Source organism: Lepisma saccharinum, chromosome 7, assembly GCF_977018435.1.
Source record: "Lepisma saccharinum chromosome 7, izLepSacc3.1, whole genome shotgun sequence".
Lineage (NCBI taxonomy): Eukaryota > Metazoa > Arthropoda > Insecta > Zygentoma > Lepismatidae > Lepisma > Lepisma saccharinum.
This window is the reverse complement of record NC_139235.1, coordinates 43,456,128-43,471,022: the sequence shown is the minus strand read 5'-3', so window position 1 is coordinate 43,471,022 and position 14,895 is coordinate 43,456,128. Positions and strand designations below refer to the sequence as shown.

The 14,895-nt window shown below is 37.1% G+C and overlaps 2 protein-coding genes across 4 annotated transcripts in view; one reads left to right on the top strand and one right to left on the bottom strand.

Annotated features, from left to right (window-relative positions):
* Nucleotides 1–4,450, bottom strand: part of LOC145989830 (uncharacterized) — a 45,045-nt gene extending 40,595 nt beyond the window's left edge. The window contains exon 1 of one of the 2 annotated variants that reach the window (XM_083125226.1): nucleotides 3,873–4,450. In XM_083125226.1, coding sequence (XP_082981352.1) covers nucleotides 3,873–4,034 — 162 coding nt within the window. In that variant the 5' untranslated portion in view covers nucleotides 4,035–4,450. Of the gene's footprint in view, nucleotides 1–1,114; nucleotides 1,203–3,872 lie in introns of those variants that run through there. The other variant, XM_083125227.1, reaches the window with a different exon arrangement.
* The window catches only part of LOC145989829 (uncharacterized), a 105,857-nt gene that overhangs the window by 66,054 nt on the left and 24,908 nt on the right, over nucleotides 1–14,895 (top strand). The window lies entirely within an intron of this gene.

Sequence of the window (14,895 nt, the reverse complement as noted above, 5' to 3'; positions counted from 1 at the left end):
AAAACTTCTCAAAGAAAAAACTAACAATGTTCGGAACAATAATAGATTTTCAAGAGAGAAAGACTGGATCAGGCCTCTTCCTGTTTCACGACTATGTAACTGCAGTATCATACGTATAAGGCCAAACAAAACAAAATTGTGGCTTTAATTTCCACAATGCACAAAGATGCAACAATCAACAGTGAAAGTAAGAAACCCGAAATCATTTTCACCTACAATTCTAGAAAGGGTGGAGTAGACGTTTTTGATCAAATGTGCCAACTAATGAATGCTGGAAGAAAAACTAAACGCTGTCCCCTCACATGTTTCTATGATATGATGAACATCGCAGCGATCAATGGATACATTATTCACATTCACAACTTCTACAACAATCAGGGCAACTCAGAAAAGAGACCATTCTCACGAATTCAGTTCATGCTTCACCTCCATGACAACTTGACCAAGATCTGGCAGGAGCAAAGGATAATAAATCCAGGACTGTCACAGGAGTTAAGAAAGTCAATTTTGAAGGCACTGGTACAAGTACAGTAGCAGCCGCGTCACAAGGGAACCGAAAGTATTGCAGTTTCTGCAACTACAAGAAAAGGAGGATGATAACTATGTACTGCTCCTGTGGGAAGCAAATTTGTGGTGAGCATCAAAAGAAAAAGTGTCCCGACTGTGGATAATTCGAGAAATGCACTATTTTTTTCTAAGGTGTCTTTTTATTCCTCGTTAACAATATTATAATTATTTGCAAAATTTGTTTTCATTGTGTATTTTTCGCATTAATTCTTAATGTACGTACAAATTTGTCAACTCATACATTATTTTCATATATTCTGTATTTAATAAAGCCATGCTCATATATTTTATAAAGAATAAAAACTCCAAAATGTAGAAAACAAAGAAAATTATATTAAAAACTATTTGTCACTTTGATTTTATAAACTAAGGTTTATGTTAAAAATAATTTACTGCACGTACGTAATATTTACGTAGCGGTAGTTATACAGTAATATGGGAACACGGTAGGGTTAAGCAAGCGAAAATAGGACGAACAATAATTACTGGGTAACAGTTTACTATGGGGGTGACGGCTTTCTTCAAATTTACAGGAGAAAGTACTTACGGAAATCATTTTCTGTAGCATTGTGGAAGTTCGTGAATGTAGTTTTGATCCATTTTAATGCAAATACATGTTGTTTTCTGCGAAAATCTCTGTCCGACACGCTGTTTCTGCTGCCGCCATTTGCTTTCGGCACGAGAGCACAATGTTCCGTGTGTTAGATGACGAAACCCCGTAGTCAGTGTTTCAAACTCGCAGTGTTTTCACTAGAACATGACGTGTCACGTAGGTAAAACTGTCATATGCGGGAAATTGCTCTAACTCATTTATTCTCTACTTTTTTACATTCGTACTTAGCTATTCTGTATTGCGAAAGATTGTTAGCAAGGGATTTAGCTTTTTTCAACGAAATAAGTATCTATTGTCGACATATCCAGTAATTATTGTTCCTTCTTTTTTCGCTTCCTGACCATGCAAAATGGCAGGCAAATATTGACTAGCGTTGTGTTTCAAACGGCAAAGCAGTGTTTCAACTTCCTTAACATAAAAATTCCCGCATAGCCCCGAAAACCATTCCCGCATAGCCCAAAAAACCATCCACGCATAGTCCCAAAAACCATTCACAATAGCCCGATGCACCATCACGGTAAGGTTAGGTTAGGGTGCTTTAGGTTGGGCAATATTGTGAAAAAAATGTATGTTTGGAAACACTTACCGGCAATTACGTCATCAGATGCTCGCAACATCCGGTTCAAGTACATGGATGGAAATGCAAGCAACAGCTTTCGTGCATCGGATGGACATTATTATAGAAAAATACATGATTTAGTGGCAAAATAGTTTGAAAAATGCGAGAAAACACTTCTACGAACCTCCGAAATTACACAGAAACTCAATTCCATAAGTACTTTCTCCTGTAAATTTGAAGAAATCCATTTCCCGCATATGACATTTTTACCTCGAGTATTTTTTTTTTTTAACTATGCTTGCCTTGCCTAACCTAACTTTATGGAAAATGGTTTGTGGGGCTACCGTGAATGGCTTTTGGGGCTAACGTGAATGGGTTTTGGGGCTAACGTGAATGGTTTGTGGGGCTAACGTCAATGGTTTGCAGGGTATTAGCATAATTTCATATCCAGGCACAAAAGCAGGTATTTTTCGATGAACAAGCTTGCAACACTGCATAAATCGACAAAACCACTCGCACAACGCGTGATGAACCAGTTCACTATCGCCATAATGTGCGTTACAGAATGGAAATAACAAGTAACAGTAAGTACTCTTAAATGTAAGAAATAGACATTATCTTAGTTAGAAATGCATTATTTCACCTTAGGAAATGTTCCGCATTCCAAAATAGTACATTAGCAATGTAGAAAAGTGCGAAATAAATGATTTATAGGTGTCACCCCCATAGTAAACTAGTACCAATTACTGTTATTGACATTATTTGGTACTAGTTTCATAGATCGGAGACACATTAAAATCGGATATTTTGTGTTTCGCATGGTTCGTACTTACCAATTGTGTATTGCAGAACACAGTTCAAGGTGCCATTATGCTTTTTACATGAGAACAAACACTTTTTCTACTAAAATAAAGCATTTTTCTAAGTTTCTACCGAACGCACGTAACAGAGCGATATCGCTTCTTCAGTTTTCGAATATCAGTGTTTTCCAACTTTCTTCACCGAAAAATACCTACTATAGTGTTCGTGACGTGTGCAAATTGTACATTATGCACGGGTAACTGACGGATAGCCCCACAAACCATTCCGATAACGTTACGTTAGATTTGGTTAGGTTAGGCAAGCATAGTTAAAAAAAAAAAGGGTTGGAATCACTGACATGATTTCCAGGTCAAATAGATACCTCGACTAATGTTGGAAACCTTAGAGAAACTCATTTCCGTAAGTAGTTTCTTCTGTAAAAATGAAGAAATGTCTCTCCGATGTATGAAACTGTTATCCATTATTTTCGTCAGAAAAAGTGAGAAAAACAAAATCATACATTAAACAATCTTTCGCAATGCACAATAGGTAAGTACTACAAATGTAAAAAGTGACGAAATAAACGAGTGACAGGTGTTTGGCTGATCGACAAGAGGTAAATGAAATTTTCATTAGACGGATTAAAAAAAAATGTTTGGTACTACTTTACTGTTTGGTACTACTTTACTATACCGGAGACACCTATCAATGATTTATTTCGCATTTTTTTTACATTGCTTATGACCTATTCTGCATTGCGGAACATTTCTTTAGGTGAAATAATGAATTTCTAACGAAAATAATGTAGGCTATATTTCTTACATTAACGAGTACTTACTATTGTTCCTTATTTCCCACAAACCATCCACGGGTAGCCCCCAAAACCATTGACGTTAGCCCAAAAATTCATGATAGCCCCACGAACCATTACGGGGACGAGGTATGTCTATTAGGTTAGGTTCCATTAGCACTCCTTTCGTTCAATTTAGCATATACAGACAATACGAGAGCGTATTCTGCTCTCGTGCAGAAAGCAAATGGCGGCAGCAGCAATAGCGCGTCGGAAATAGATTTTCGTAGAAAACCACATGCATTCGCATTAAAATGGATCAAAACTACATTCCCGAACATCAACAACGCTACAGAAAATGATTTGCGTAAGTACTTTCTCCTGTAAATTTGTGAGCTTAATTACAGGAGTTTGCCTTCACTGATTTAAAAAAAAAGGTGTAGTCTTATTTTTGTTAATCGGTTGAGTTCGGTCAAAAATTACCTATATAAATACGTACTAGTGTAAAATCTTTCCAAGGGTTTATAGCCAACATTACTTACAATAAGTGACAAACAGTTTAATATTTTCCTTGAGATGTCTCTTCGTAATCCATCTTCATTATACATATCGACTTTCAAACTAGTTTTCTTCAAACAAAGTCTGCATAAAGTATGGTAATCTTCACCAATTTGTTCGAATTGTCTTGATATTGTTGGTCTCATTTTGCTCAAACCAAATTATTTGTACATTTGAAAAGCGCTTCTCGCGAGATACTATCTATGACACTACTTGATCACTTTATATCAAAGATTTGTTGTTGTTGTTTTTATCACTATCATATCAAAGGCTTATTCTGCAATTCTGAATGTCAATCAAACCATGAAAATCCTATTTTTCGTTTGTTTTGGTTACTGTTGATGCCCATGCCCAGTCAGTGTGACGCTTTGCTCTCCTTTGACCAAACACGAATACTTTCTGGTAGCGTAATTTATCTTTCTCTAGGTGTCAATGCGCATATAACTCACACAAAATGGAATAACGCACGTCTAAAATCACTGAACATTGACTAATAATTAATTACAGTGGTGGTTATGATACTGTATGTTATTAATTGTATTCGTAACACATTCTCGGCGTGATAAGCTAAACCGGGGGAAGCAGACAGCTTTTGCGGTAACTGGGGCGACACTAGAACTGCAGTGGCAGGCGGACGAAACACGGATCCCAGGAATTGCGAGAATCTCGGAACTTGCGTGAAAATCGGGAATAGCGAGAATCTCGGGGTGCAAATTTCATTCTTTACCCTCTTGTTCACAGCTCTTGTTAACGTACGAGGTCGTGGTGGCTATACGCGTTTGTTAGTATTCGTGTCTGTCTACCCATCTTTTGTGTTTTCAGCAGTTTCCAATGTCGGAGAAGAACGACAGTCGGAAATGTTTGGTGTGTGGAGGAACGCAGCGAGATCTTGGAGTTTCGTTTTTCCGAATACCAAGAGACCCAGCCAGGTATGTTTAAACATTACCAATTCTGTATGTTTCCGAATGCTTACAATTATTACGGCGTGGTCGCTGCAAACCATGCGTAGCGAAATATAAGTCACAGATTATATGATATAAGTTGTATAAAAACACTAAGAAATAATAATTGTGAATCCACCAATCATGTAAGTTTACTTCTCTTTTGTGATTAGGCCTACCTTTGTTATAATGAAACACGTGCATTTGAACATGCACAATTTGGATTATTAATAATAGTGTGTACGCTCACAAGATACCTAAAAAATTATCATGCTTTAAATTTCTTGTGTAAGATGAATTTTGTTTGTTTGTGAAAATTGTCTTTGCTCTGAAAGTTTATAATTTTCCGGCGCACGGCCCAAGTTCTGATTGTGTAAGTTAACTTGTGCATGGTGGGCATGAGTTTACAATACCGGATGACGTAGCTGTAGTTCATATTTGGCGGTCACTTGTTAAAATTGTACATTTACGTGTAGAACTTATAAAATAGCCTTGCGATTTACCACTGTGATTGTCCATACACAGCAATTCGGAACCATCTTTCTTTCGCAAATCGTTAATGGTTTTCCTTTACGCACAACAATAGTGCTGATATCAGACAAGGAATGCCAAAGAGGTTAGGTTAGGCCTGTTAGGTTCCATTCGCATAAATACAAAGAAAATTGGTAAATTTCTCGTATCGGACAAACGGATTTCTTCAAATTTACAGGAGAAATTACTTACCGAATGCAGTTTCTTTAGACTTGTGGAAGTTCGGGGAAGTGTTTGCTTGCATCGTTCATTGAATTTTGCCGGCAAATCATCAATTTTTCGATATAAATGTGTGACCGATGCACGAAAGCTCTTGCATCCATTTACTTCCAGGTGGATGTAGCCTGTGTCTGATGACGTAATCCTGGTCAGTGTTTCCAAACACATGTTTTTGTAACTGAAGAAGGTACGTTTCCGCAAATGGTTCGTGGGGCTGTGTGTCAATGGTTCGTGGGGCTATGCGAGAATGGTGTGTGGGGCTACACATATTTTTTTTAAACCAATTTTTCACTATTGTAACCTATAGTGACCCTACCTAACCTAACCTTACCGGAAATGGTTAGTGGGGCTATGTATGAATGGTTCGTGGGGCTTTGCGTCAATGGTTTGTGGGGCTACGTAGGTATTTTTGGGTGCAGTGGGGTGGAAACACTGCATGCCGAGTACGGTAGTGAAACTGTGACCGCCATTTTGCGTGTTACCGAAGGCAAAAAGAAATGAATAAAACTTACTCGATATGTCGCAAATAGAGCTTATTTCCGTGAATTAAGCGAAATGCCACCTTCAGCAATGTTTCTCAAAGCAGAATACGTAAGTACGAATATTCAAATTAAATGAAGTAGCAAATTTAAATTAAATGAACTAGCAAATTTCAGCCGTTTGTCCGATACGAGAAATTTACCAGAAAAATTAATATTTTTAGCTAAGAGAACTATACCTTGTCTTGCCTGTTGATTTCTTCATGTTGGGAAAATGGCGTTTTCCGTGGAGCTATTGCTCTTATGGTAGGGTTGCGTTACGTTAAGCAAACATAGTTTATTTCATTTTATTTTCTCCATTTCCATTCTTGACCGCCAATTATTACATGCAGATTCGTGATTAGGAGTTCACAATTAGTGAGTAGGCGAAATTTCATAGAAATTGGAGAGTGGTCTGGTATTGTAAACTCGTTCCCAACTTGAAAATTGCCTTACACACTTCTCATGGACAAGATATTCTCAGTCGACAAGCGACAGTAAATATCGTAAAGCGTGGGAATGAATGTAGTAGTAAAGCGGAACCTTAGGAGAATGCATTTAGGGACTTTATTTTAATGCTAAGGGAACAAACCTAACCTGCCTAACATTTTCATGTTACCTGTGAGAGCTAAAATAAATATATTTTTGTTATTCTCGGAAACATTTTTCATAAAGTTAAATTGAAGATTTTATTTCATCTTTGAAAAAAAAATCTTATTGATTATATTCCTAATTACGGATTTCGAGTAATCAACATGAAGTTGTTATTTGGGTTAGTTGTAAATAAAAAAGAAGAGCTGGAAGCTGTCACTGTAGCAAGGCTTTGAAACTGAAGATTAGCTTCCACATGTGTGTCTGTACACTCGCACTAAAATTTTTCAAGGAATAATAGGGAGAATGCATCTGGAATTGTCTAGTGGTGGCTCTACCACCTTGTAATCTAGGGGTACAGGGTTCGATATCTGATGGATGCGTGCACATAGTGATTTGGGTGCCATCTAACTAGGTGAGATCTAATCTGTGCATGAAGTGGACCTAAAACAAACCCAAAACTCGATAGAATGTGTTGATGGTGAAGGTATTCTTGGCTTATGCAACATTTTCCATTAAGAATACTCAGTCTGTTTTAATTCTTTGCAACCACACTAGTGATGTAGTATTATATATATTCATATGTTTTTTAACTGATTAAAACTTAGACAGATTTTCATTATTATTTTCAGATCCAGGATTTGGCTGGAGGCACTTAGAAGGGAAGACCTGCAGGTGCATAATTATTCATATTTGCATGAACGTTATCGCATCTGCTCTCTCCATTTCGCAGAGTGGTGCTTCCCTTCAAGCTTTAAGAACAGAATTGTCAGAACTGCTGTTCCCACATTAGATGAGGTGGTGGTTCAGTCGGAACCATCACCGAAACGTTTTAAACCCAGTGATGCATGTTCTGACAACCTGCCAGTGTATAACCCCAGTGATTTAGATTCCGGTGTGCCTGTAGGAGATTGTCCAGTGACTACACCCAGTACCTCAACCAGCTTTAATAATTATAGGGAACCAACACCCAGTGAATCATCTAGTTTTAATATTTATAGTGAACCAGTGACCAGTACACCAAGTTGTGGAAATCTCGGTGAATATAAAACCCCAGTGACAACTCCAAAGACACGAAAAATTAGACAGTTACGTGTAACAGTGTCTAAACTTAAAAGAAGAATAATAAATTCAACAAAAATCAAAACTTCCAGTAAAAAATATGTTTTACAAGAACTAAGAAACATGTTACCAATGACTCTTTACAAGTTTATAGAGGGTCAAATTGTTGCCAGTGGTCGGGCCCCTAAGGGTCGTCGTTGGTCTATGAGAGACAAAACATTAGCTTTAAGTGTGTATTTACATAGTCCAGCTGCCTATAGAGCACTGTCACGGATTCTGAGTTTGCCCAGTAGGAGGACCCTAGTTAAATCTATTTCAAGTTTGACACAACGTCCCGGTTTTTGTCCAACACTCCTGAATACTATGAGTGTTGTGGCAAAAAAACTATCTCCCAGAGATAAAATGTGTGTCCTTTCTTTTGATGAAATGGCACTTAAATCTGGTGTGGAGTATAATGCTAAGTATGATTTGATTGAAGGGTACGAAGATTATGGTCCAACATTGAAGCTAGATCATGAACCAAGGCTAGCAACAAATGCACTTGTGTTCATGGTCAGGGGCCTTTGTAGCAACTGGAAGCAACCCATTGCTTATTTCTTTAGTACTAATGGTGCTCCTGCTTCTGCATTGCAGCCTCTCCTAAAAGAGGCTTGTACAAAGATAGCAGAAGCCGGATTGACATTGGTAGCTGTTGTTTGCGACCAGGGTGTTCACAATCAGCGACTGTTCAGAGAATTAAATGCATCCCCAGATCATCCATTCTTTGAACACAACGGCCGCAAAATTTTCACCTTACATGACCCTCCACACCTGCTAAAATCAGTACGCAACAATCTCCAAAAGTACAAGGTACTGTTTGGGGAGATGCTAGAGAAATCTGCTTCATGGGATCACATACGTAATTTTTATGAAGTGGATTCTAGTCTGCAGTTCAGGACCTGCCCAAGACTAACAAAGCGGCATATTGAAGTTAGTGGGTTGGGGGCAATGAGGGTGTCATTAGCAGCCCAAGTGTTGAGCCACTCTGTAGCAGCAGGCATTTGCCTGTTACACTCTGTTGGCTGCTTGCAATCAGGGGCAGCTTTCACTGCAGAATTTTGTGGTAGAATGGATCAGTTGTGGGATTCATTGAATAGTTGCGGTCTTCACCATGACAAGGAATTGGCCAGGGCTGTGACTTCATCGTCACGGCATGTTGAGTTTTGGAAGGAGCAATACCGGTGGATAGAGACTTGGCAGTTCTTGAAATCTGATGGATCACGAGCGCCGGCACCACCTTGTAAAAAAGGTTGGTTGTTGACAATCTCTGCGGTCATTCAACTATGGGAGAATTTGAGAAATGAAGGTTTAGAGTTTCTGTTAACCAGGCGTCTCAACCAGGATTGTCTTGAGAACACTTTTGGTTCGATAAGAAGGAAAGGTGGGAACAACGACAATCCTAATTGTTTGCAATTCCAGAGCTCCATGAGGGCTGTGGTTGCACACAATTTGTTGAGGCGTTCTGACTTAATGAACTGTGAAGCTGAAAATGATGTTCTGTTGACCTCAATGTGTCAAACTCAGTCCCAGAAGATTGCGACTTCACTTTTTCCTGATGCTCCAGGAGCAAATGATGTGGGACCATCAGACATTGAGGCCACAGGGTCATTTTCTTCTGAAATGCCATCCATAGTTGACTGTGACCATGGTCCATTAGAAGAAAATGTCGTGGTGTATATTGCTGGATACTTTGTGTGCAAATCATCAGCGTTTCTAAAGAAATGTACTGATTGTCTCCAGTTGCTAAGGGGCTCTAAGGAAGAATTGTTATTTAGTGGTATTTTCATTGATTTTAAGGAGTATCCCGGTTGTAAGCTTCAATGTCCATCACTAAATCTGGTAAAAACTCTTCATGAATTTATCAGAGTGGCTCGTGAAGCAGAGGCCAATCTGCTAAAGAAAACTGGAGTTGGCAAAGCTTTTTATGACCTCCTGCACCAGGTGGCAATCCCGTGGCTTGATGGTCATGCTTGCCATAACATTAAACATTTTCTAACAGCTTTATTTGTAAAGCTTTACATATACAAGAGAGTAAAGGAGATGAACACAGAAATTAGATTAAGTATTGTACAAAGAAAACAGTCCAGGCAGCTGAGACATGTAAAAAACCAGTAAACTGATTTTTGTCAGCCAGTAAGAGTACTTATTGCCCAGTGAAATGACATCTATTACCCAGTGAAATGACATGTATTACCCAGTGAAATGACATCTATTACCCAGTGAAATGACATCTATTACCCAGTGAAATGACATTTATTACCCAGTGTAAAGGGTACTGTAAATAAAGTTGACTGTCAGGACTCAAGCTTGACATGCTTAGTACTATGGTTATTAGTTTATAAGTAAGATGCACTCAACCACGAAGGTAATGTTTAGTAAATGTAGAATTATAAACATTTCAAATTTTGAACTTTACGTTATATTGTAATATATAGTAATATTTGAGAACTAGTATCTTGTTGGAAATTTTATTGTGGGTTTTGGTAAAAATGTGGCTTTCTTTAGTTGAACAACTTTCTTTCTGCCGTCATGGGCAACATGATTGTAAAGATACAAAGATATTTTTTTTTCTGAAAACAGACTTGAGTATTTATGTTGGCCACGTCACCAGAAATGGTCACCCAATTTTTTTATTGACAATGTTCTATGAACATCACTTGTTGTAATTCATGTTGTAAAAATCTTTTAAAAAATCAGTATTCCATGGTAAATTTCCATTTTTTTAAATTTTTTTTTTGAACCTGGTCAGTGGATGTTGATTCATGATTACTTGTATTGGCTTTGTAGGGGAGACAGATTAATAGGAAAGGCAGAATGCCTGGAAGGGGTGACCAAGTTTCCAGCTTGTGTAGTGGCCTGGATGGGCAGACATATTCTATGTCTTAATAAAGTCAGCCAAACTAAACAATAAATTTTACAGTGTAGTATCTGGGCTAACCTATGAGGTAACTGCTAATTAGTAACAGTAAGTTGTTTTCTGAATTGTGTTGAGTGGTGGTGTCAAAAAAGCAGTTTTTTTTTGCAACAAAGTGAAATAACAAAATTTGCATGTAAACTATGTCACTAGTTCTTATTTTAATTGCTGAAATCCTGTTTAAAATATTTACTTTAATGGTGACATATTAGCAGTAGTCATTTCAAACTGAATGGAATTTTTTAAAATTCAAAAATTGTAGTACAAGCATCTCTACAAGTTGTAATGTAATATCAAGGGTCTATTTTTGTGTTGGTCTTGTGTTAAGCAGTGTTGTGTGTGAATTAAAACAGCTATGCGTTTCCTTATTTTAAAAATAAAATGAAACTGTTACATTAACATGTCTCTTTTTGCCCCCAGAAGAAATAAGTTCTTTATGGATGGATATTGCTGCTCCAATGCCAAAAGCACGAAGGTGCTAAAACTTACTTTTGAGATGAAAGCATTTTAGTCAATATCCCAGATTATTAATAACTTTTGCATTTGATTAAATGTTGTCATTGGGAAAAATGCACCCACCTATGACTGTATATTACACAATGTAAATGTATCACAATTATTGATGAGCAACTGTACTAGGTTAAATAGTCAAAATTTGCACACTCAATGGTTTTGGCATTTGAATGATGATAGGTCTTGCACGTTGCAATATGTTCTGCATGAGGTTAATAATGTGATATAAGCGATTTGTTGATTTGAAGGTGATATGAACATAGGCTGGAAAGAAAAGTGTGCAATGCACTTTGCTTTTTATGTTTTGTTCCTTGGGCATTTACAGTTTGCAATTATGGGATTTTGTTTCATATAACTACCTCATAAATAACCACAATTTCTAAAAGTTTGATGTAGTGATGGCACTTTTGGTCAACTGAATAGAAATTGTTATTCATTTCAAACCAATTGTATAGCATGGAATGTGATAATCGAGAATCAGAGTGGAACCATGATTAATATAATGGCATATGCACATTTCCTCTTTCTATCCTACAGCATCAAATATAAAATAATACATGCAGGTGGGGGTGGGGGGGGGTTCATTTGGAATTATTTAAGTAGGAATTGCTGTATTTGCTTTGTTGCATTACTGAAGGTCTGTCAGCAAATTAGTTTTCAAAAATTTCCTTTCTTTCAAAAACCTCATTCCAACTTGTGAGAAAATATTTACAATTCCTTCTCGGAAATTCAAATTCCATCTTTCTGTGGTTTGTTTTCAGTGAAACATGAGGGAGAGAAATTTTTGAATGGTACCTTACTGGCATGTACCAATGGTCCAGTGCACTTTTTTCACAGCAACATATTTCAAGCGAATCTTAAGGAGCTGCCGTGAGAAAACACCTTAGTAATCGGAATCCATGGTAAGAAAATTCATTTTGCAAATAAATTCAATTCATGCCATAATGTTTGCTGTGAATAAACTGTAGAGGTGAGTAACATAAGATATCTGTATGAATTCTGTTTTGTGCACAAGTTACCTGAATCTCTAGTTCCATATGATTAGATATACATTTTCACTAGTACAAAAGGCTTGTGCCATGATTTTGTTTACATGTACGTTTTGCAAGTGGGCTACTAACATGAGAGAAATAAGCCCAAGTTCCTGTAATTGTATTCCGAGCTAATCATGGTATGTGTGCATTTTAACATCCTATTTGTTAACGCATGCTTCAGCCTTAGTAATTACTGTTTGCGTTTTCCGGACCATCAGACATTGAGGCCACAGGGTCATTTTCTTCTGAAATGCCATCTGTTCTGAATCTGCTACCAAGTATGATGGCAAATGCAGTTTCTCATTCCGTGACCTTGCTCATTTTGTGCAAATAAATTTTATTTTTTCCAGAAGTACTGCATTGATTTTTGCAAGTGCAGTTGGATGTTCATGTAATTACAGGTATCAGTAGGCAAGGGACGTTACTTAGTTCTCTGTGAATTAGAGGTTAGAATTTTTTAAAAAAATGGATTGAAACCTATCTTGCCTAATACTTTACAAAATATTCATTTCACCCACGTTTTATTTGTGACTTGTGAGTGCTTTCATCAAATGCAGTGGTTTGCTATTAGGTTATGAGCATGTTTCACCTACATCACAAACTATTGCATTGTGGCTTTGAGATGCCACGATGGAGGCCAAATCATTCAAGCAAGTGGGCTGGATATTTGAGCCTTGCTTATGATGTACTTGGTGCAATATTCACATTGTTAAATCCTGAATTCGATGCACTTTTCTGCCATTATAGTATACATTATATATAATGTAGTTCAAACAGAAGTTCACTATTTTGCCTTGCACATGACACAAGATTGGCTGTGCAAATCCTGGCATCACATGAAGCCTGCCTGTTGAATCCTGTAAATTTTTCATCATAGATTCTGCTAGTTTTTTGCAACTAGTATGATCATAAATTGCATTCTGTTACTAACTTAATGCAATGGAGTCTCAAATGTTTTATTTTACGGTACAGATCTGCAAACATACCGTTATAGTCTGTACAGTTTGTTGTAGGGTTTTTTTTTCTTTACAATGTGTAGAACTATGAAATACATACTCTTCCTTAGGGTTGCCAAATATCCTTTATTGTGCAATTTAGTTTTGTTCCTGTGAAAAATTATGGTAAAATTTATGTATCCCCGAAACATATTTCTTCAATTTTACAGGAGAAAGTACTTACCGAACTGACTTTCCATACACTTTTGAAATTTCGTGGAAGTGTTTTTTTCCTCTATGTCCTTCCACTATGTGAATCAAATGTTGTGTGTGTTCGATGTTGTAACCCCCGGTCAGTGTTTCCAACCACACCGTTGTTCTCAAAGAACATGACAATTTTAACTCTGTTTGCCTAAGCTAATCGAAGCTAACCTTGCCGTGCATGGTTCGGGGGGCTATTTATGAAGGTTTTTAACAACTTTGAAGATGACAATTTTAACTGTTTGCCTAACCTAACCTTGCCGTGAATGGTTCGTGGGGCTATTTATGGATGTTTTTAACAATTTTAACTTTTTGCCTAACCTAACCTTGCCGTGAATGCTTCGTGGGGCTATTTATGAATGTTTTTAACAATTTTGAAGATGACAATTTTAACTGTTTGCCTAACCTAACCTTGCCGTGCATGGTTTGTGGGGTTTTCGAACCTCGAAAAAAATACATAATCAATAACACGAAAGTAGATATTTTTCGATGAAGAGGGTTGCAAATGAACAAACAAGAATTACTCGATATGTCGAAAATTGAGATGCGTGAAAAAAACGAAATGGCACCTTCAAAAATCCTTTGGAATGCAGAATATGTTAGTAGTGTGAAAAACAAGAAAATAAAGGTATTTCAGACGTTTCTGGGATACTTAACAATTAATAAAATTATGTATTACTTCAATGTAATATGTAATGAGATATTTACCTGTGTGTTAGTGTAACTGGTTTTTATGTACCTGTTCAGTGTGCCCTTTATTGGCAAAAAGGGAAATATGGCAACTCTTACCATGGTGTATATGAAAGTATTTTTTTCGTCTAGAATGTTTCTCGTGTGGAAAAAGAAAATCTGATATGCATTATGAACAGAATTTTTCGGAGAAATTTAGCTATTTGTTTTTGCCTTAAAATGTAGCTACTTTAGGAACGCATTGAAAACAAAAGATTATTCTTATTGCTTTTCACGACATTCTAATTATTTAATAAAAGTGAATTTATTTGTGCAAAATATAAAGTATTGGCGTATTTCTTTGAACGAAACTAAAAGGGAAACTCAAAGCAGACGAACGGTAGTTCCGAAAGCAGACGAACGGTGGTTCCGAGAATGCTGTGCGTTGTCATGGTAACGGCATGACGAGAGCATGTGACGTCACGCTCCCGGCGATACTAGCGCTGCGGCGACAGGCGGAAGAAGCACGCTAGCAGACGACAAATGATTTCCACGGGAGGTATAGGAACATTCCCATCTGTAAAACCTATATCTAATCTGTGATAAGCTAATCCTAATCGAATAGGTAAAAAAACATTGAACTATTTCAATTTTAAGTATGCTCTGACGTCACTGCGTGTCTTGTTTAAAATAGTATGATTTGATTTAGGTTCGTTACTTAATTATAGTATAATAAACTATTTAATTGTATTCTAAACGAAAAATATATTGGCAGGTTTA